This window comes from Calonectris borealis, chromosome 2, assembly GCF_964195595.1.
Source record: "Calonectris borealis chromosome 2, bCalBor7.hap1.2, whole genome shotgun sequence".
NCBI classification, from domain to species: Eukaryota; Metazoa; Chordata; class Aves; order Procellariiformes; family Procellariidae; genus Calonectris; species Calonectris borealis.
Window position 1 is genome coordinate 155,987,210 of NC_134313.1, and position 24,306 is coordinate 156,011,515.

Below are 24,306 nucleotides of genomic sequence, written 5' to 3' on the forward strand. Positions count from 1 at the left end.
CAATGCGAATGCACGGTTGGACTCCTGTGCATGCTGTCAGGGACAACTCAGCCACTTGGCTGCAAAAATCAATCCATCGCTTCCCCTGTGCTTCTGCAAGCTGTCCTGCCCAATACAATGGCACTGAACACATGTACATACACTACACACACATACCTCATGCTATATGAGGAGTGCACTACTGCCTTACCTTTTCTCAGCTGTATACTGAGCCTCTTCCCTATCTTTTTGGTGTTATACCCACTGTTTGCAGTGGAGGTGAGAACTTTCTGAGGTGACGGTACCAGGCCCGAGGGTGGTTTCCCTGATGAATTCACACTATGAGGTAGCTGCGAGTAGGAGTCTGTCTGATCGGACTGGTTACCCGCTCGAGACATTCTTTGTAACGTGTGAAGTCCAGAATTGTTAATACTTTTGCTGTCAGCATACTGGGAATCGGGGCTGAACCGGCTGGAGTAGTACGTGTTCTTCTCGCTTTGGGACAACTGTTCATACTGCTCTTTATTTGCCGCGGGGACCACATGGAACCAAATGAACGGCGTACGCATGGCTTGGCGAAACATATGCTGTGCTCTAGGTTTCAAAATGAACAGAAAATTAGCAAATTAGGACTGGCAGACTACAAGACATTATAAGCATAATTACTGATGTTAATTAAGCAACACGAGCTGACAGACACATTGCACTCAAGCATAAACCATAAAACTTGAATCTGTTCACTAGTCTACTTGGTCTGCTTTTTGCTAAGGTTTATGCCTTAGGGTAACACAATGGTTAAATATGCTTAACAACTAATGTACCAAATACTGGACTCAGAAAAGCAAAAATCTTAACCACAGTCTTGAAATGCAGACAGTTCTATGGCAGGACTGCAGTGTCCTTTTGCTTTGAACCTTGATAATTGCTTCTTCAGATACAGAAATCACAGTGACAACAGAATTATTAAAATGAAAATTACACTTCATACAAAGACTATGTATTTCCATAATTTGCTGAGAGTATACGCAGTCTTGCAAAAAGTCTAGTTTACACTTTACTTTTTGTAGGTTAGTAGTCTTTCAGAATACATTAAGAAATAGGGAAAAAAAGCTTAATCCTGCACAGACAGACATCGCGCTCTAGGTCACGATCCAAAGCACACAAAGTCAACAAGTCTCTTCACAGACTTAAGAAATTGTGATTCAGAACCACAGAACAAGCAGAGACAAGCTGCTTTCAACCATATGGTACAGGGTCGTGTTCCAATCCAGGTTAGAGTCAAAGAAATAAAAAACATGTTTCAAATGTGTATTAGGTATAGGGCGATCAGAACAAATGATACTCCTTTGGCCCTCAACATGCTAGGGTTTTCAGAACAGTATCATCATCACTGAAATCACTCATTTCCTGCATACCTCTTTTCTGCTTTCTCTTTCAATTATCTCTGTGTGTGAACTACAACTAGATTTCACTTTTAGAAGTCTTTCTAATTCATTGTTTCGGGATTCTATCAAGTCCAGGCTTCCACTAAGAAAATATTTATGATCTCTCAAACTTCTCCAGGAAGTTTCTGCATATAGGACCTTTAGTTTTCACACATACAAAACCACAAATATCTCCATCCTGTCCACATATATTGAACATGATGCATTGCAAGTATAAGAGCAAAAAAACACATGGGAATTTCACGATAAACAGTTTACCAACACAAGAAGAAAAAAAACCATAGTATGCAAAAACAATGGAATGAAAAGTGCACATACTCTAATGACAATAATTATTCTAAATTGTTTGTAGTTTGGCTAATTAAAAACTACTAACATCCCTTAGTGTATCTATTCTTTACTAGAAAGGCAAGCTTAGACAATTTTTTCTTAAATACTTTATTTCCTCAAATTATTGCAAGGTGCAGTGTTAAAGATTAAATAATGCCACGTAAAGTGTGGTAAGTATACTTACTGTTCAAATCTCCTATTCCGAAGGTCTCCATCGTTAATCCTGACAATACAATCATTCTCACGAAAAAGGTTTTCTTGTTCAGCTTTCCCACCTTTCTCCAATCGCTTTACCAGCAGCCCCAGGGTTCTGGAACATGAAGATTACAAATGATTACTGTTCTAACAATTTGCAGCATAGAAAATCCTACTGATTTAATATTTTATCATAATCACTATAGAAACTAAATTTTAAACCATCTTTACCTTGAAGTAGGATATCATACTATTTCAAATAATTTATAAGCATTACCTGAATTATTATCCCTTATCCATGAAACAAAGACCCTAGGTGAATCAAGCACGTCACTTGAAAGTAAGAATGAACAGGCAGTGTGATGATAGCACACCCATTCTTGCAAAAGGCCTAGATTTCTGAGCAGTAAAAGCTCCAAGAAGCACCACACATCTGACAGCCAGCATCTTTTGTGCTAGTTAACTGAAGTTGAACAGGTTCAACTTAAAATTTGAATCTCAGAATTAGCAGAAAATAGCACAGCCGTCACTACTGCTTCTGTGCAAGTGAAACGCGGGGTCATCTCACGTAATAAGCAGCCTATAATGAAGAGATGATAGAGGATTCAGGAACTTCATGCGAACCAAATGCTTTTATTTTTAAGCCTTAACTTTTTTTTTTACTAAACAGCAAAGAGGAAATTAAAAACTTAAATGCCATTTTTAATTCAGCATATTATCTTACATTAATTAGTTCAGTAATGACTGAAGACAATTACCATTTGATAATCTCTGTGCAATAAGTTGGTCACCTCTGTCTAGTGCTTACCCACAGTGTCATCTTAAGGACATTCTTAGAGAGAAAAAGTAAACAAATATTCAACCTGAAATTATGAAATGGATCCTGAAGAGTGGATTTATGAGGTACTGCTAGTTTAATGTGAAAATTCAATGGTGTTTCTATACCTGAACTCTAGGTTTGAAGAAAGATTCAATCTTCAGGATTATTCTTGCATCGACATTGCATTTGATTTTTTTAAAGAAGATCAGCTTTACTTTGAAATCCCAGAGGACATATCAGTGGGTCAAATCACATCATCCAAGTCAACAGCATTACTTTTTCAGAAGTCCTTTCAAGGCATGGCATGGAAAATACTTGGTTGCATGGCAGGAATTGCAAGACCACATACATCTTTTAGCACAGAACTTTCAGTGATCATAGCACTTCAATTCACACGTACCTCAAAATAAATGAGCAGTCAATGATGCTTAAAAGGACTCCTCGTGTGCTCAAAAGTTATATATGCACTTGACCACTTCATCAAATGGGTCAGGAAAGCAAAATTAACTTTAACTTACTTCTTCCACTTTGAATTCTTCCTTTACCAATTTATCATAAACATATGCAAATAAGACATTTCTTTTACAGAACAGTCATACATTTTCTCCTACAAGGCAGATGAAGGAGTAAGAGAAACAATCCTAGTAGTAATTCCATTTTGGAACCACCTAGAGACATTAAGATATGATGTTGAAAGGATCTATACATGTAAACAGACTGTGAGGAGAAAAACAACATAAAGCATTTTGACAACACAAATCATCACATGAAGTTTGAGTCAGACATTAACATTTAAGTGATACTATTCTGTTTCCAACTAATACAGAGTATTTTGCAAACACCTAACATACTGCACCTTTGACCTGTCCGGGGTTCCCATCAGAGGCAAACCTTCTCCATCCTCGTTTGGTTCCCGATGGACCATTTGGGTGCAGTCACTGATGCTAACTGTGATTGGGCTTGTCTTTAGCTCAGCTGCTGCAATTAGCAACCTGTCTCTTTGCAATAACACTGGTTATTGCACACGGACCAGAAAGATTCCATAAAGCTAAAGTACCATTTCTCTAGAATACATGCATTTCAGGAAAAAAAAAAAAATTCTTGAAAAACACAACCAATACTAGTGTGTATCCAGTCCTATCCCTCCCCATCCCAAGTTGATATTCTTTGGGTTTGGGAAGTTCCCCCTTTTGTAGATTCCTTCCAACAACCCAGCATCTCCTATTAAAAAGGAAAACAAAAAAAAGCAAAACCCATTTTCCCAAATTTCCCAAAGCAAAAACAGTTCTTCCATGTTTTTTCTTCTCATCACCAAGGCAGTGAAACATCTTGTATTATCTAGATATTTTAGGTGGTTTTCTGTTTGCCTTTCCCACAATCCTCTAATAGTTTGCATGACAAAAAATTCTAAAAGTCCACAACAGACACACACTGACTTAACAACCACGTTGTGCTCCATTTATTGTACTAAAATTTGCTGATAATTATGAAGGTATGTTGTCACAGGAAGTAAAACAAAACAAATTTTTGAAGTATTGATTCAACCTCTTTTTCCTTCTGTTCACCAAAATAAGCTTTGAACACAGTCTCAGATTTTTAAAACTGATAAATAATTGTAAAAAGTAAAATTTTATAGATTGTTAGTTGCAGACAGCACTAAACAGTTATGAATGTTAATGACAGAAATGAAAGAGACTCGTATGCCTTCACTACATTATTTTTATCAGATTTGTATTTTTGATACATATAAAACTGATGGTTAGAAAACAAGTTTGTGACTTTTTCGCTTGTGAGTTGTTGAATTTCTCTGGGAAGACAATGCCTTTGAGCCCCAAAGTGAAGCTACTGAAGAGGATATCTCTAAATGGGGAAGAGATAAGCAAGCAAATATAAAATTGGTAATGCTACATTTAAGAAAAAACCACAAAAATATTTGAGGGGAAGGGGAAGGAATTGTGTCTACTCTTCTTTCACTTCAGGCCCAACAGCACTTTGATGCAGGTGTGCTCCTCTGTAATGCCCAAAGACAATTCAGAATTTGGACGTGCATGCAATCCTTGCACAAGAGCATACACAGTAACTGCAACAGGTGTTTTTTTAATATGGATAAATATAAAAAATATTAAAATATCAGTATGCTAAATATCAAAACATATTCTACACAAAGTACAACACTCCAAGTTAATACTATAATAATACACTATACAAAATAATATGATTATTTCATCCCAATGTCTCCATGTACTTACGATTACAAAGTAATTGGTCTATCAATGGTTTTTGCATAGCATTTTTCTTGAAACGCTGCTTTCTACTGTTTCGCATTCTGAAGTTATATTAGATTCTTAATGCAAGATGCACCTTCATGCATCGTTTGTCATTCCTTAAATTTACTTCACCTAAGCTCTCAAATCTAGTAAAAATATTACCACTCTTAACCAATGGTAAAATAATGTAACACACAAATAAACTACCAGTCCAAATTGCAAATAATCTCATTAAACAAAGGCTACAAGTTCTACTCATGCAAGATTGCTCATCTCAGACACAACATATGGTGCTCATGAGGATTTTGCTTTTTAACAAACATTAAAGCTAGGCTAACCAAGGCATATAAAGCTAAAGTCACTGAGAACAGATTCAAGGCTGGAGGAACAGCCTGAGTCAAATTTGAAACCGGGATCCTCACAGTGCCTTTTAATTTATTTAATTTTTTTATATAAACACATGGGGCAAAAGATCCCTTTAGACACAGTTCCAGAAACTACTTCCTGAATGTGGTTCTGCATAGCAGAGTAAACTCTCCCAGAACTTGCAGAAAATGTACATTCCTGAAAATTTTAGTAACAAAAGCCTATCAATTTCCTACAGTATTTCTTTAGCACATTATGGTTAGATGTAAGAATAAGACTCTAAAAAAACGCATATGGGAATTCATGTTTGTTGTTGCAGTAACTGGAGATAAACAGAGTAGACCTGATATTGCAAATATGCAATAACCTAAAAACTAATTGGATTTTTTTCTTCCCTGCCGTATGCCACCACCATTAATCCTGATAAGTGGAGATGTAGCTCTACTACAGTTTCAATATTACGTTTCCTACATTAGGAAAACATAAATTTTGAAAGCTGTAAATTAATCTAATGTAAAATACAAAAGTCAGTATATATATTTGTTTAAACACAACCATGCAGCATACAAATATATGGGTGTATTTTAATTTGCTTAATTTTGTCCAGTTAAAGTAAGTTAACATGTTTTCTAACATAAATTCTTCCATTATAAACGTTTTAAACTATAACTTCTTCAAGAATGAGACTAAATATTGTGTGAACCTCTGCAAAACACTCTGCAAGTCTACAACCCTGTCGAAACAATAATTCTAAGCGGAAATTTAGTACCTGCACTGTTTTAGACTAACGTTAGCTGACAAGGGGATAGAAGGGAAACAGTATCAAAGCACTGAGCTCAATCTTTGTATTTGTTTTAAATACCTAATTGGGAATGTAAACAGCTTAGATTATATTAGCATTTGCAGCACTGTATTTCCACTAGGTTCATTACTCTAATTATACAATTAAAATAAACTCAGCTACATGTGTTAACATTTCAGTTCTCAGTATAAATTACAACCAATGATAAAACTAGAAATAAGCAGAGAATGTTTTATTGACATCTAAATTGCCTGAGTTAGTCTGGGTAGTTCTTTGAAATTGTGAACTTCCCGCATGCCATCCAGCTGTATGGAAATGATGATAATTTGTCTTAATAAAAACTGACAGTGTAAATACTATGAGAGTAATAAAAATATTACATTGAGCATCTAGAATATGATTCGGCCATCACCGCCCATTGTACGTACACACTGAAGTTATTTACCTATTACCTGCAAGCTAACTGTAATATAATCAAATCAGACAGAACAGAAAATAACCAATTTAGATGTTTATGTAAAGTCACTAACATGAAAAGGCAAAAACTAGATTAAGGGGCAAAAATAAGGATTGATTGAAAAGCCAATGTGTAGCGGTTTCATGCAATGAAAGATCTCTGAGAAGTTCTACAGGAACATAAACACGGTATAAATTTCCAGAGATTCAGAGGTCAGAGTAGGCAAATCAGCTTGTTTGTTAAAGTTAAATTATCGTGGCTGATCAATGCTAAATTGGACATAAACTCCTTTGCACAACATTGACGTCACAGCGCTACTGCGGAGGCATTAAAATAACTTCATGCCTGAAGCCCGGAACCAATTTCCAATCTTTGGTAACTACTCCTCAGCTTTTTAGCTTGAATAATACTTCAAATTAAGTTTATATAACTTTTTAAAGGCTGAGATCACACAAAGAAAGCCTTGAATTCAGCTAAAAGAGTGAGGGAATGGTACATTCACATCACAGGGAATCTTTTCCCAATGCATATGTTTTTGAAAACCATGGCTACCTTTGAGACTTAAAACGTTGGAAATGTAGGAGAGGAATAAATGGAGATGCAGATAACACATACCTCCTAGAAGATCAAACAGAATACAATCGTTAGAGAGGCACCTTGAAGGTGGTATTAAGGACTCTCGGTATAGACGATGGCCATTAGATATTACTTTAGTTTTCTTTGTATCTTGAGTAAAAGACTAGAAATTTTTACAGTGAAATAGGAAGTGATTTATAAACTCTAGAAAATGAAGGGCACTTCCACTTAAAAGAAAAAAAAAAAAGAAATACAGAACAGAAAAACATATAAACAATTTTCTAGTACAGGGATTGTGTATACATCAATGCCTACCTTCATTTGAGGTTTTTCATTTTTTTAATAAAATCTGTTAAATTTGTCATTTAAACTGACAAAAAGCAATAAAATTCAGTCTCTTATTTTTCCCATTCTGCTGAGACTTCCTTAATATTTTTAAGACAGGATGTATAACATAAGAACACAGATTAAATATTTTTAGCTGCCAGGTTTTAGCTGTACGGTTTATCATGGATTTTATGGCATGCTTCAATAGGAAGCTGGCAGAGCCCTACATACTGCTCTGTATTAAAGTAACGTGTCTGATAGTTATTAATGGATGTTCTTTATGGGGTTTTCAGATGAATATCCAAATCCTTTTCTGTTCTGTTTTACTAAGTAGACCTCACAGTAGTCTTGGGACTATGGGACTATAACTTCCATATCATTAATCACAGAGATTTCTGCTGTTACCTCATATATTCCTTGCGTCAGTTGAATCTCCTTCCAAAGACAGACATGGCAGGATTTTGGAAGAGCAGCTAGGGTATAGAGCTTGAGAAGATTTCAAAGACTCTTAAAGTAGAAGAGGCCATATAATGGTAAATTATGCTGTAATTACTATTAAGCTTGCAGAGGATGCAACCCCATTTATGCATCAACATAACATCCCTCACCAGCCAAGATCACTCAAATGCTATTCATAAGGGACTGAGTGCTTGCTCTCCTCTCTGAGCACCTAGTAAGAAGGAAGGATTGGTGCTAAAGGCAATTTTGCACAGATTTAGAATTTTCTTTCCTTTTATGCTTTCCTCTCATTCATTTCCTCTTTCCTCTACTCTTATCTAAACACTTTCCTGTTCACTTTCTATTCTGTCCTTCCTTCTGCTTTCATTTTCATGCCTCCTATTCTGCTTAGCACTGCACCTATGCCATTGCAAAAATGTGCAAGCAGGTATTGCAAACAAAACTTTTATCTTGAAAAACTTCACAAACATAAGGTGATGAATACGTATACCCCTCCTCCCTTTTGATAAGGTGATCAAACTCTGTTATCCAAAGCGTATCATCAAAAAGGCCAATAAAGGACTGATAACCTTCTAGAGGTAAAAACAGAAGGATAATAAGGAAACGTATCCATAGAAGAAAGTTTGAACATGTCTGTACAAATCAATAGTACTTTTCCCAGAGAATTATGGAGAGATTTTTTTTTTTCATTAAAAAAAAGCTCTCAGTTTTATAGGAACAGAAATAATTACTAGCATCTATACAGACAAGGTAGAGATCTTTACAGATTTTGTTCAAGATCAAAAACCAACATTGATGACAGATTCTTAGTCCAAACCCAAACCCTCCAAAGACCGTGGAAAAGTCAAATATTTCCTCAATGTAAATAAATGACATAGTTATGGCATATAATTTTTAGAGGTTTGGGGTGTTTGCTTTGGGGGAGGGGGGATTTTTTGGTGGGAGAAGGCCCTTGCTTATTGCATAGGGGAAAATAGGGAGAATTGCATTAGTATGTTTTTACACTTTTTCACATTTTAAAATTATTGATTTAATAACCATTGCCTATTGAGTAACATTTTCAAAAGCAAAAGAAAGGAACTGGAAAAAAAATAATTGAAAACACAGCATAACTGGAATTGAACACCAAGCAAATATAAAACAACGGTGGGCCAATGGACTAAGCTATGTGATACATCAGATCTTTTATTTTTGGACATCCCTTAAAGTCTTTACTGAGTCCTGTGTTTGGTTGTGTATATTTAGGTTTCTACTGAGCAGATCCCCTGCTCGAGTAAGTTAGTTCACTGTAGCATGGAGCATTCTGCTTTGCAGCCAGAGGAACAAAGAGCAGCCATGTGCTAGAGCGAGAAACAAGTAGGCAGAAGAGGATCCCTGCCAAGCATCTGCTCTCCTTCTGAATCTAGCGAAAGGAGAACCAAGTGTATCTTATCTGCTCAAAAGAGCTGGGGGACCACGAGGGGGAGGGGAAAAAAAAACCTAAACCAAAAAGAAAACCCCCTCCAAGTGCTCAAAACTGAAGTTGGGTGCATCCCTTTCCCTGCCCACACTGCAGGCTGCAGGCACCTGGAGAAAATGTCTTTGTTCTCACTGAAAGCATGTAGAGGCACAGCTGACAGTAAAGCAGCAGTACAACACGAGTGCTTATAATCAATACCAAGCAATACACTCTACTTTTCTTCCACTACAACACAGAGAGCATGGGAGAAACATTGTGGAAATATCCGAGGTCCTCTCCAACTCTGCTGCTCCACACTTTCAAGACATAGACCCAAGTATCTCCCCTCTCCAGAAGATTATTTGAGGGAGAGTCGAAAAAACTCAGACAGCAATTGCATGTACCATCCATTTTTCAATGAGAGGAGTTCTAGTATTATGAAGAAAAAGTAGATACATTTTAATATAAAAATTATTTCCCTTGTAACAGAATTTGATTTTCAAGTATGTCTTGATTCTAAACATCTACATTTAAAATTGGCCTTCCTGTCATAAAACTTATCACATAGTCCCAAACTCAGGACAAAAAAAGAGTTAGAAGTCCTTTGTAGCTCTTGACATAGCTAGCATCCTTAAAAAAAGTGAGATATCTTATTTCTGTGTTTACGTCTTTTTCCTTTTACATGCTATCATTATGTATAAAGAGTTTAAGCTTCACCTCAGACTTGACAACCACATTAACAGCTGGAAGTGAATTTTATTTAAGTTTAAATTCTTGTTCAAAGTGTCAAAATATACATTTCTAACATCAATTTTATTAAACAAGTACTTAGTCAGCAGCCAACATTCTTAAACCGGTCTTTTTCTTGGCCTTCACACTGTTTAAATCCCAGATAACTGTGTGAACATTCCAACCATTTCCAACTTTAGAGGATTTACTTTTGAGTTTATGTTTGAAGTACCATTCACCCATGCCCTTTCCATCCCCACGCTGAATTCACTAAATTTCAGATTGTGAATAGAAAAATTTACTACAGTTTGTTCTTAATACTTGTAGTCCTCAGAAAAAGTAGCCTTAAATTAAAAGAAATTACATTTTCTTATAATACATGTCAGTATAGTAATGAAAGCATTGGCTTTAAAGTAACAACTGCAAATAAAGCTCTTATGCTGTGTTCAAAATCTTGTGAAGGTATTTGGTATAAAAGAAAAAATACATTTATCATCTCTGAAAATAGGTTGATATTAATTTTTGAGATATATATAGAGCAAGTTAGTTTTGCTCTTAATTACTAAACTGAAATTGCTCCTGGGTCGACAGACATGTGAGAACATAATATCCCTTCATGTGTAATCAAAGATTACTTTTTAAAAAATGTATTTGTTCCCCTTTTCCTTTAGGATGGAAAATACAGTGTATACTTAGAACATGCATCACCAAAATAAAATTTGCTCATATTCCTGAAGAATTATCATTTTTTCAACATACTTAAAAGCTTCAAATCCACTACTAATTACTACAAAAGTTAAGCTATTTTTCTGAGACTATGTTAATGACCCTAAATGCTAAAACTCTACTTTAGCAAAGTAAGCATTAGAGATGATGCATTCTGTTTACTAATATAATCCTCCAAATGATATCTTTAATGTAAATGACTTTCTTTACTTTTGGTTTTTTTTTGGTAATCATTCCAATTTCAGGAGTTCCAGCTTGTCATATAACTAAAACAGCTTCACCCTCCCCAAAACCAGAATGTTTCAATTGGTTTTGCTACTTCATTTTAACCCCAACAGATGGGACAACACTAAATATCGAAAGCATGATGATTGTTTTCTCTTCCGCTCTTATCAAATGCAGGCGTAAGACGCCTCTGGTTTAGACTCCCGCTGTTATTTGGGAACTTGTGGCTCTAAACACTCAGCAAGGAAATGTTGCATAAATATGCACCTGAATTAAAGCAGCAGACGGTAATTTTTAAGAGTCCAAAAGGAAACGTCCTTATAATTCAATTTCCCATGAGATCACAAAAGAACCGCTATTAAAACCTTGCAGTTCTAACTCATTTTAAGCAATGCCTTTCCATTACAGAGTCCATGCCAAGTATAGAGTCAGTAAACTTGCATTTCTTCCTTTCTTAATCAGTGAGATTGCCTTTCGAAAAACATACAATATTCTACAGAAGGCAAAGTCACACAATACAAAAATTAACACAACTAAGATAAAACACAGCAAGTTATGATTCAATTAAAATCCTATACGATACGTTACCTTCCGCCTCGGGCACTGAAAGGCACTACATGGATTCCCAAAGGCCCACCGTCGTTGGAGACTTCTACGAGCTTTACCATATCACTGTGAGACAATGATGAATGAGGGAATATGAACATGTACCGTGAAGGAACCAAAAAACCCCACACAAACATACACAGAAAAACAAAACCATTCCAGAAATCAAGTCATGGTGATGAAAGCACTGTTGAATGCTACGTACCTGAAGATTAATCTGATGGCATGAAAGGAGATCAATCATCAAAAACAGTTCAATTAATAAACAAAAATGAAAAAAAAAAAATTTTGTAAACTTAGTTTGTTACATAAAAATAAGTATCTTCATTGCAGGCATATTGGTTTTATCCCTATTCTAAGTTAAATTTAAAGTAAACTGTTTTGACCGCCAAGCAGAAATACCTGAAAAATCACAAAAAATTTTCCTCAAAACCCTAAAAGCTGATCATAGCACTAGCATGCTTTATCTTTTATCTTAGGGAGAGCCCACTCTAAGCCTTAACATTAGCTTTTACATAACTATCCCTAAATCAAGTAAGAATTAAATTTTTAGTTGATTAAATTCTTCTAGTTTTAAAACACATGAATTTGTTTTATTGTAATGTCGTATCTTTTACTGTATCTATATCTCCTTACTAGGCAAAGTTTCTGAAGTAAGATTTAACTATAACATTCAAAACCAACCAGACGTCCTCCTGAAGCAACTACGCATCTAGTTTTCAATTTTTGCTGTAGAGAGGGGAAAAGTGAAAGAGGAAAGCACAGGTTCAGAAAGAGACACGCAAAAATTCTAGAAATAGATTTGGACCAAATCTACTGATGCATTTGAAACATGCCCACATCTGGAAAGGTGGAATATAGCACATAAACCATAAAGAGTTATAAATACCCAAATGAGAAAATAATACGTGAAGGCCAAACTTCTCTGTAAATCTGGAAGTGAGAGATCTGAATGAAAGCCACGATCTAAATTTGTGGCTTATGCCTCTCTCTAGTCTTACATACTTTTTCCGTATTTCCTGGCACTACATATATATACACAGATCTTTGAGAAGCTTGTTTCTCATAAGTGTACCAATCAAATTTAATCTAGAAATGGAGCAAAGAGCAAGACCAATACCCTATGATGGCAGTAAAAGATTTTCTACTTCCTTCAATAAACTCTTGATCATATGGTGGCCCATCACGAAAGCTGGCAGCACTTAATCTGGACTCTGAGAATAACCAGACCACGTATTGTTAGGAAGTCAACACAAATCCTGCATTACAGTTTGTTTTATATTTCTTCTACATTAGATTTTTTTGATATATTTTTAAGGTAGCCTTTACATTTGTTGTATGCCTCTATTCGTGTCTGATTTTTTTAACTTGTTTTTTAAACACCACAAATGGAAGCTCTCTATCCCCGTTGCCACTGTTTAGCTCCAGAAAGTATTGCAACAATATTAGAGCTGAGAGACACTAGCCAAAACCATGTTATTCTTCAGACCTGGACCAATGTTTTAAGACTGACAGCATTACAGCATTTGGTAATGTTCCCTGTCCCAGTTTCTGTATAGCCTAACTTCATTTCATTCTCACTGTACATTAAGGCTAAGCTTTCATTAACTAGTGTGCAAAGCAGCTCACAGGAATCAAGCAACGCCTTTCACCGCCAAAAGGTATTCTAAAAGGCCTCTTTTGGTATTTGTATGCTTATGGCCCCCTATGATCAACTTTTTTCTTTCTTATTAGCATAAAAGAAAATTGAGGGCTGAGGAAGAGAACAAGTGAAAATCAGTGTGATTCACCTGGCACTGTCATAAGTGGAAACACAGCTTTAAATGAAAAAAAAAAGTCAGTTTTCATATCCAGCCTACACTGTTTAACTTGTTCTACTGCTTGAGTCAGTAACCTTCTTTTTTTCCAAAATACACACTTAAGGTCTAGGCACTCATTTTCCTTATACTTTTTCTTAAAAAAAATCCATCCCAAATTTAAATGTTAAACTCTGTAAAATGCAAAACAAAAGGAAATGATCCATTCCTAAGAGAGATTGTTTCAATTTTGCTTCCTGATTTTCTCAGAAGTTTGGGCCAACTACTTCAAACAAACATACAAGGAAGTTTGATATCAAAACAGAAAAGAATGAAGTAGCATATGATGAAAAGTCAATAAGTTACTTAAAAACAACACCAGGAAGCATTAAATTTGACAGAAGTTCTGCAAACTCTACTTAGCAAACAGCATTTGGAATTTACAATGTAACAGATTTTGTAAATGGAACGGAGTAAAACTCAGCATGTATTGCCTAATAGATGTCACCATGATCTTTTTCTAACATTTAAACCCTCTGCACCTAATTCATAATTTAATTCAGAAATAATAGGAGCATAAAATTTATTTTTATTTAAAATTTAAGTTTAATAAATTTAAAAGGTTTAATTTAAGGGTAGAAGGGATATTTTCTCATTAATTCTATAGTGAGGTATGGATCAGCTCTTTGCAATGAAATGCAAAAGGTCAAGCTTGCTGTACCTTGTGATGAAATAAAATAATCTTTACTGATCTTTTTAAAATTAGGAGGAGCTTCCCAGTCCTAAACAACATCAGTTTTGATCCATTCACAATTTTTGACCACACAGCTTATATGACCCCCAACACATCTTCCCAGTAGATTGTGAACTGGTGACAGGAATTAAGATTTTCCCCTTTGAAATTCTTGCCTGTTGATCTATTTGTGCTAGCACTGACCCTATTCCTTCTGTCAAGTTTTCATAGTTCCATCAAATAAGCATCTTCTTTGAGGCAGAAAATCTACTGTCGCATCAGCGCTTACAAATGTTAACTTTCCAGTGCTCATCTTTAACACAGGCTTTTAAAACTGTTTAAAATCTGCTTTAAAAAGGTCCATGAAGCAAATTGTTTAAACCAAAACAACACATGGCCTAAAAAAGACTGCCCACTTTCTTAAGAGCAGTATCACTCATATTATTCTGAGTTTTTTGCTAGTCTATGTTCAGTTTCAAGACTCATCATTAAAACAATGTGTTCTGCCAGTAACTTACTCCAGGGAAAAATTGGTAGCATTCTCCAAACCAGTGTCTGCATGTCCAAGAGGCTCAACTCTGCTGTTGTCCTCCTCTGTTCGATCTTCATCCTAGATATTAAAGAAAAAGAAAAAAAATCATTTAAACCTGGGTTTAATAAGTTAATTCATTTTAATAACAGCATTTTACCGTTTTCAGATTATTGGGGTTACCACATGTACAGTGGAAATGTGTGCTTCCACAACTACAACAATCTTTGCTGCTGTTGTCTGAAACTGTTGTAAATTGTTTTTTGTCACTTTATGCGTTTTTGTAATGATATTTATAGTTTAGTCAGTTTTATATCATAATTTTACTACAGTTATAAAAGCAACGCTACAGAAGCTATCACAGCCAGCATTTTTTTAAAAGGTGGACAAGTAAAAGCACAGAATCAGCTGACGGTCAGCAGTGTTTGGGCAAACTCCTCCCAAGCTCTCTCTGGGCAGGTTACTGGGGACTCGACTGAACACACAAGGCAGCTCACTGAGGCTCATTTGCAAAGAGTTAAAAACGGTGTAAGAAAATGCAGCTTGTATAATTTCATAAAGTACCAAGCCCTCTTTAAACATTTTATCACAGGCCTTTATTAATAACATGCCAGAAAAGGCTGACATCAAAGAGTTACGTGAGGCTCTAATGCTAACCAATTGATTTTGGTTTTAATTTGACTTTACAAAAAGTACACACATTATTCACCAAATATATAATATATAATTTTAATGTCAAAGTTGTGAATGCTGTACTTTCAAATTTAGATGAACGCAATTCAAGGACTACCAGTAAGAAGATCTAAAACCATTCTTATACCTGTGCTACTCATTAGATGTTTATGCTTTTAATTACCTGTGTGACCAAACAGAAAATATTATAAAGTGTGAACAGTAGGTTTCAAATACAGGCTTAGATTCTAGAGCCAGAGCCATCAGGTCAGTAAAATAATAAGTGATGGGTTATGAGTTTAGCACACAGAGTCAGACAACATATTAAATTATTGAAGAGATATTAAAGGCAGGCAGAGGCGGTTGGTAATGTCCAATTGACATTTCCACTGAGAATCTGCAAAAGCAGGAGGCTGGATGCATGAAGCTTCCATGGGCTGTAGATATGCCTTGTGCATCCTGGATAGCAGCGCGCTGCGTGAAGCCAAGCTACTTGAAGATTGATGATCCTGTGTTTTGAGAGGCTTTAATATGCACTTCTTCGTCATCTATCTCTGTTAAGCACTGGGCAAGTAATACATTTCAAAGGTTAACCAGCATCTTGAACCTCCTAGGACTGCATTGAATGTAAACAAGAACTCAAAATAAAATATATTCTATATAGTAAAAGTTGCTTATAAACCCAATATAAAGGATAATCCATATAATTCATAAATATGACATAAGCTAGTATTTATATTTCTATATTTACTGATTTCAGCTGAGGCTCTATATGTACCACTGCATAAAGTTTAAAAATAAATAAATATTCAAATCTCCATGACAGTTCTAAAGTTACATGCCAAAAGGTATATAGAGGAAAATCAGAACATTTGGAGTTGTTTCACATTAAAAAGAAGCATTCCACCTTGTTTCATACAGCATCTTGCAGATCACTGTTGCCATGGGTTTCTTATTTTGAAGTTAGGGACACTGGTTATTGTAGAAAACTACGTAAGCATTTATATTGCACTGAAGCTATTATCTGCAAGTCTAAAATCAGAGTTGCTGATGAAACACAATTTTGAATCTCAGCTATGATAAAAGGTCATCACAAATGAATGTGACTTTGTTAATACAATGTTTCTGGCAATTTTCCATGTGTGGTCTTTTCAAGCAAACGTACGATAAGTGTATACACATGTAAGAAGAGACTGAAATGGCATCCTACCTATTAGTAAGATATGCCTCTGCTAACAAATAAATGTCTGGCTTTATGCTGTGTCATTTTAGCAGACATCTATATATGTACAATGTAAGCATCATTCATCTAGTACCATTTGGGTCCCACACTTTACCATCTTTCAGCCCCACAAGTTTTTCCCTTGACTAATTTAAAGTAAGTCTGTAAACAAAACTCCCCTTGCTGCACTCAGTCTTTGCAGCAGTCTTTCAGACTTGCTCGATAGACCCACTTTCAGTGCCCTCCTGGGATACAGCCCACCGTGCAAGGCTTGAGCTAAATCCTTGTGGAAATCCTTCTTTCCACCACTTCCCAGCCCTCATAGTATCTTCACTCTCGTTCCCAGAGCCTCCTAATGTCAGATCACACTTAATCCTCTCCACTTGTTGCACATCCCATTTTCTTTCCTTCTGTCCCACCTGGTGGTCCAGAGGTTTATTCTGCCAAGGCAAGGAGCATCCCCCTGCCTGACCCCAAGCGCAGCCAGGACGAAGGCAACAGCCAAACTACCTGCCTCCTGCCTATACCGTATCTTTTAATATTAGGATATAACACATCAGAAACTGCAAACCAAAAGCTATGTAAAACAGATGCTATCTGGCACCATCACATCTACTTTTTGTGCCTTTTGTATCGAGAATTATTAACATAGCAAGTTTTGGAACCAGACTCGTTGTCAGTTATCCAAGCAATTAACAAACAGCAGCTCCCACATGCCTGTGTCTGGCTTTTCCCGGACAGCAGACAGATCTGTATCAAAAACATGCATGTGCCTGTAAATAGGTGCTTAGAGGAGGAATCACAACCCTAACGAAAGCACTACTGCCATAATCAACAGATGTATGATGTATCCTTTTAAAAATCTTTAATATTACAGTAATCAGGCTCTCTTTTCTTCTCAAAATAACACAGATTTTGATTTACATTGAAGTGAACGGAGAGAAAAATTGGACACCTGCTGAGGGATTTGACTTAAAATTCTGATTTACTAAGAAAAGTAACTAGCTGTGAAAATCTCTGCATCAAGCAATTATTTCTTTATTTGGAAAGTAGTTTTCTTCTGAAAGGCAAATTCCACCTGGATGTGCTATCAAGAGGTAAAATGAGGAAAAGGACATGTAGAAGAGCAAGAAAGCTTCCAAGAACCCAGACGGATATTATTGCAGATATTTCTCAGAAATAAATGATTTGAGCAAACTCCCAAACTTGTAAGGCTTCTTTTCTCTCTCTAAAACCACCATATCCTGCTATATCAAAAGATACAGCTTTTAATGTACAGCCACTAAAGACAGAATTATATTCTTTTTCCAAAATTGAAACAGAGTAATTAAAAGATTATTTCATTTTTACAGCACAGAGGAAAATTTAAAGCATCTTCTCCAATGTGCTTCTACATATCCTGACGTGTTCAGTGTAAAATTCCCCCAATTCCCTTTTGCTGAGAGGACTCAGGGCTTCTCACCCCGGCCTCACTGTGCCACCAGACATGGATGTCACATCCATAAAGCATCCATGCTATCTGTCATGTATTTAGGCTACTAATACGAAGATTAAACAATATAATAACAACTTTGAATAATGGCATCAAACAAAAAGGAAACTTCTTGAAATTTGTTTTAGTTAGTTTAAGAGAATTAGGGATTTCAAAGAGTTATTCTTACTTTTAAATAGACCTGTAAAAAATTCCTGTGTCTTGTAAGAGTCGAGTTTGTGCACAGGTACACAGTAGCAGATTCTTGCAAAAATAAAATAAAAAAAAATTGCCATTGTTCTAAAAAAAAAAAAACCCAAACGTTGTTCTAAGTTCTGTAATAAAATTAACGACTCAAAACCTGAAAAATTATCTTAACTGCTCAAAATGGACTATTAGTGCTAGCAGTTCTGCCTATAAAAAGGTCCATTTCACAGTTCACCTGCACAGCCTTAATGAAATACATATGAAAAGTTGCCAATTTGTTTTTTATTTTTGAAGACAATTTTCCTGTCACCTCTTAGGATTAAAAAATCCTCAGAGTAAAGAATTGTTAGCAATATACTTGCCAACAGAACTTTATTCAATATATATGAACCCAAATAGTCCCTTTAATCAAATTTTCTCAGATTATTTCCAAGTGAAGTCTGCCTTGTGTCATTTCCAAAGCTCAAAACCAACCATGCCTTCCCTATCTTCCCTCCCCTATCCCTGGACATTTTATCTTCCGTTACCAAAATATCAGCTCCTGCCTCTGATTAATCCACAATTACTACCAGTCACTACTTCATCTTCAAAGAAGCACTTTCCCACTCATCTCTGCTGTTCAATACACTTCTAATGAACTCCCCAAAAACATAAGCAGAACTTCTTCACATTTCCTCGTCTTTTGACGATTACCTGCAGAAAACTCAGTAGCAGCCAGAGAGTCTAATAAAGTTAGTGCAGTCACCTAAATTCCTACACGTTTCATTTGTGCAGTCTTTATTTCTAGGTGCCTGGTCTGAGAAAGTGCCGATTACCATCTACTTCAGCCAGACACAATGGGAAATGGGCTCTGAAGGCATTCAAGGGTTACGTATAAATCTGTCTTCTCTGAACACTTAATCCCATCTCTCAAATTCAACAGCAACATCTCCATTCTACCAATAACTGAAAAAAATGGGAGTAAAGGTGTTTGGCTTGGGTGGTTTTGTTTCAGTTCAGAGGGACATAATAATTATTTCATTATTGTTCAGAAAGCTATTGGGTATTTTAGTGACAATGGTTGTATGAAAGAGAGTAACTCTGCTTTCAAATGACTTGAACGCTCGACAGCAAGGTCTGCTATACTGACCAACACAAGAGAAAAAAACTGACTGGTCACTTATTGTGTAAACAGCAACTATCTTGTGCACTGAGTAAATCCAAAGTAACATTAAAGAAAGGGAAGCTGTAAATAAAGTTTATCGTAATACATGTGTGCATGGCGCTGTGCCAAGGTTTCACTACAGGCCTCCCTTCTGCACGTTTTCCTCGTTCACCTCTGCAACCCACAGTGTTAAACTCTTGTGTCTCTACCTGCACCTCCAACACCAACTACAGGCTCCCTCTCCCAAACCTGCGCCTTCCTGCCCTGACTTTGCTGTTAACTTACACTCAATTTAGAGAGTTTAATCTTCCACCTTGTCTGAGTGCCGGGAAGGGGATTATGGAAAGCCAAGACAGCCAGGATGCTCGGCATCCGCGCCCGGCCCCATCCTGCAGCAAGCACAAGCCGGCATCGAAGCCGGCTCAGCCCCATCGCGGAGCCTCACCTGGGAAAGCACGCTCAGCCACTCTGAGATTTAATGTACTCAGTGAAAAGAGAAAGTCTGGGAAATTTAGCTGTAAATTGTAGTAAATCTGTTCACATTGTACACAAACCAAATTTTCTTCTGAAGTTGTTAACTGAACAAGAGATCCAGCCTCAGCAGAAAGATGGACTGACACAGGTACACAAGAGCTATACAAAGGAACCGTCTTTTAAAACATAATTAAACCTGTTTTGTATTTTTACTAGTCTGCAGAGTAACTGCAGCAAAGTATTTTCACACAGGGTGGATGTTCTCATTATACAACACTTTCAGCATTTTTACTAGCATTAGCAACTGAAAGCAGGGTCTTGAAATGGCAAGCAATTGCAACCATCGCGGTAAACAGGCAGCGCTACCAGCGTGAGCAACATATGATAAATACATCAGACATACACCCCTCTGCAAATGAAAGCCTGTCAATACACAGCCTCTGTGTTTTGGAAGAAGTATTCAAGCTTTTTTGTTTTCTAGCATTTAATTTTTTTAAATTTTAGCGTAGTGAGTGAAAGTACTGCAAATACCAAACAGAAAGGAACAGTATATAATGTCGAACAGGTACTTTAGATTTTGCTGTAAAGAAGGACACATTATCAACAACAAAAAGCTCCTAAAAGACTGCACACAGTACTTTTTTTCCCCAGCCGGGACACAACAAAAATAATGCTTACGTTACTACAGTATATCCTTCCCTTCATCTTTCCCCTTTTATTCTCTTGTACTTCTCTGTAATGATTATGGAAGAAGAGACCATATTGCTATTACTCTCCTGGCAGCCGTGTTTTATAAATGTTTGTTTGGTCCTTGCAACATAAAGTAGGTTCTCTCTCTGTATGATCAGACTTGATAGGAAACAGCTCCTAAGGGACCTATTTTCCTGTGTCTTAACTAGCACAAATATACCAGCATCAGGCTTTTGTGCTAATGTTCTCACTTCTTGATTAACCGGCCAAATCTCCAGAGAATGGCAATTTTCAATCAAATCTGAAGAACAAAAATCACATGGGGAAAAACCAAAAGTTATTGAATAAAAAAAAAATAGGGTTTCTCCCTCTTGAACACATGTATGTGCACAAATAATTAGGTGAGAGCTTTGTGTAATCCACATCAGTCCTACACCAGGTGCACTGCTATTATCAGTAATCCAGGGAGAGAGAGGAGCGAGAGAAACCTTACATTAAATCATCATCCACTTAAACCAAAAAACCACAAAAAATTATTAAATCTTTTTTTTATATATATGAGTTAATATTCTCCTTACATCTCAGTCATCCCTATGTTATCCACACCCTTGTGCAGGATAGTCAACCCACAACTGGAAATGGCAATATTCATATAGTTTCTATATGCCTCACTACTCTAAAATGAAATTTGCCTTGCTCAGTCAAATCAGAATAGACACCATATAGACACAGAGGAGCGCAGAATGGAAGGGATTTCCCAGGTCTCTGATGAATATCAAATTCATCCCCTGCTATCACAGGCAATCATCTCTTATTTCCCATTTAATAAACTGATCAAGCTGAGCTTTAAAACTGGTTGGCTTCATGATGGCACTATTTCTGTTGTGAATCGCTTTGAAAGGAAATGTTTTTACAGATTTAAAGAGAGATGTATTTGATTTCCTATTGTCCAAAAAGCAGAACACCAGATAGCCAATGAATATAATTTGATACAACCTTCCTTTGACAAACCTATATGACACTTTATTCAGTTTTGACTAACTACCATTTTTTCATGCCTAACGACTCTTCTTAAAACGTATATTAAAAGCCTTGTAATACTAATAAAAACTGAGCAAGCCCTTTACTGACGTCCATAGTCTTTAGGGGCTCAAAACCTGTGATATGTCACTGAAATCACACACATATATTCTGTAACAATTTGGTGGCACATACCTCTATTGCACAACCAGCCAGGTTAACGGCAGGAGCACAACACAAATACTGCTCAGCCATTTAACAGAACTTCCACTAAAAAAGCTTTTTACTAGATGATGCTGCAGTTAATTCTTTTTTATGGAGGCACTGGAGACAGCACTGAAAAGTACGAGAGCCTTTTAAGACTTTTAGTAGGTTAGACAAAAGGTTTTCTTGCTAGTGAATTTAACTTGAGACATTTTGCTGGTTCTGCTTCTTTACAGTAAGGAAAATCTCTGACATGACCTTACAGTGGTAGTTTGCCAACAAACTGCATGAAATGCATTAAAACTCAAAGGGGTTTTTTGCTGTTGATCGAACAGGCTTGTTAATTAATGTAGTCGAATGGTCTATGCCTACCAGCAGAGAAAGAATACTGAGGAGAAAAAAAAAGAAAAAAAGAAGGAAAAAAATTGCAAATACTTAAGCAACTCAGCAACCCCACACAAGGCACAAAATGGGACCTGATAGAGAAAAAAAAACATAGTAATGTCTAAAGCAAGGCTGATTCTCAAGCATTTCACAATGTGTCCTGTAATCATATTTAATAGACTGTATTCGCTGTTTGAGCGAAAACTACAACATTTGTTTTTCCCAGGCTGAGGGTATCCCACTCCAGACCGTTTCAGTGACTTCTCCGGAACTACTGACAATCCAAGGTGGGAGGCAGAGAGAGGAGGTGTGCTGTAAAGTGATAGCTAGCGTAACAAATCCATACATCAAGGTTCCTCTACAGATGGCAAATATCAAATGGATAACAAAAATATGTAGCTGTTCCCACCAGATCATATTTAAGGGACTTTTTAAAGAAGACTCAAGTGTTATTGTAGCACAACAACTATTTCATGGTAAGCAATTTTGCAACAGCTCTAAGTCCACAAATAATATGCATCACCATAATACTCATAGCATATTAGAAAATATTATAATGATGATAATTCAGTGCCCTACATTTCTGTTCATTGACAAATGGGTAAATTGTTGCCAAACTGAACCTGATAACACCTTGATGGTCTATTTCTTATATCAGTAAGAGACTTAACATGAAGACAACATTGGGTCCTTTCTTAATTCCTACACTGACTTGTTATATAATAGTGGCAAAAATAACTTAAAAATGCACTTCTCTATTAATATGTTGGGGATAATACTCCATGTTTGCAAAGACAAATAAAGATAAGACACTTGGATATGACACTTTGAAAAGCAGTAATATTAAAATGGATCTTTATTGTCTTAGCAGCAGCTTAGTTTGCTGAGCCACAAAATGCCTCTTCTTGCTCAAAGATACCAGATGAGCTTCACCTCTTCCTTTTCTCATCACCTGGTAATGCTTGCAGTCCATAACCTATTTTTTAAACATTTTATTAGATGCGAAGTATCTGAAGGACTACAAAACTCAAGACATTTCATCACACAGTGAATCTGTGAGACAGTTCACTTACAGAGCGACTTGTAAGCAAAACCAACCATAGGAACAGCCAGAAAAGGTTTGGCATGACTGGACAGGGCATCCCAGCGCTAACAGTGCCGCCTGTTGGGGAGTCCACTAAAGTGAGTTTTTAAAAAGCAATGCAATGACAGAAAATCAACTGAAAGATTAGATGCAACAAGAAAGTACTAACCTCTCATGTGCTAAGTATTTGAAATATATAAAGCATGGATTGCCACATTTTCAGTATTAACCAAAGCATCTAAAGAGCTTTCTGAAGATCTGATCAATAACACATTATAGGTGTGTCCGTTGTATTACAAAAAGAAGTACATATCTCATAGACCCATGTACAACTATATCAAATTACCTCAAAATTGATTGTTGCCTTAAAAATAAAACGGGCTCATTTTGTGTAACTGCCTAGTTACAGTTTTCATTCTGCTTTCTGTTTTTTCTCAGGATCCAAAACATATCTGTTTCACAGGCAAAAGTCTATGTTCTTTGTTTGTTTTAAATAAGGCTTATCTGCAGACTATTTCCATGTTCAAATCTCTGAAATTTTATACTCTTGTCATATGATTCACAGACTGACATATAGACCACCAGGATCTGCCAGTCTAAAACAAATATTAGGGTTCATATTAAATACAGATTCAAAGTCATACTTTGATGTGAGAGTCATGGGAAATATTTTTAATGGAAATAGTTATCAGCTTTATTTGAAATGAGGCTACTATTATAGGTCAATGTATAATCAAATTCCCCTGCAAAGTTTAGCCCAAAGGCCAGGCCTGGTTTTGTGCAGGCTCTTTTATCATTTACCTTGAATAATGCAGGAATTACCTCAATTACAGAGACATCCCCACATGGTGAGTCAACACGAGTGTGGCACTTGCCATGTACAAACACACTTCTGGTTGATGGCTTCATATACCATTTATTTTCCTTCT

At 36.3% G+C, this 24,306-nt stretch overlaps 1 protein-coding gene across 8 annotated transcripts in view; it reads right to left on the reverse strand.

The window, feature by feature from the left end:
* PARD3 (par-3 family cell polarity regulator) overlaps window positions 1-24,306 on the reverse strand; it is a 470,848-nt gene that overhangs the window by 211,878 nt on the left and 234,664 nt on the right. For all 8 annotated transcript variants that reach the window (XM_075144058.1, XM_075144059.1, XM_075144057.1 and 5 more), the window contains 4 exons: window positions 14,795-14,886; window positions 11,730-11,813; window positions 1,939-2,064; window positions 191-573 (listed from right to left, as the gene is read on the reverse strand). In XM_075144058.1, the coding sequence (XP_075000159.1) occupies window positions 191-573; window positions 1,939-2,064; window positions 11,730-11,813; window positions 14,795-14,886 (685 nt within the window). The remainder of the gene's footprint in view (window positions 1-190; window positions 574-1,938; window positions 2,065-11,729; window positions 11,814-14,794; window positions 14,887-24,306) is intronic.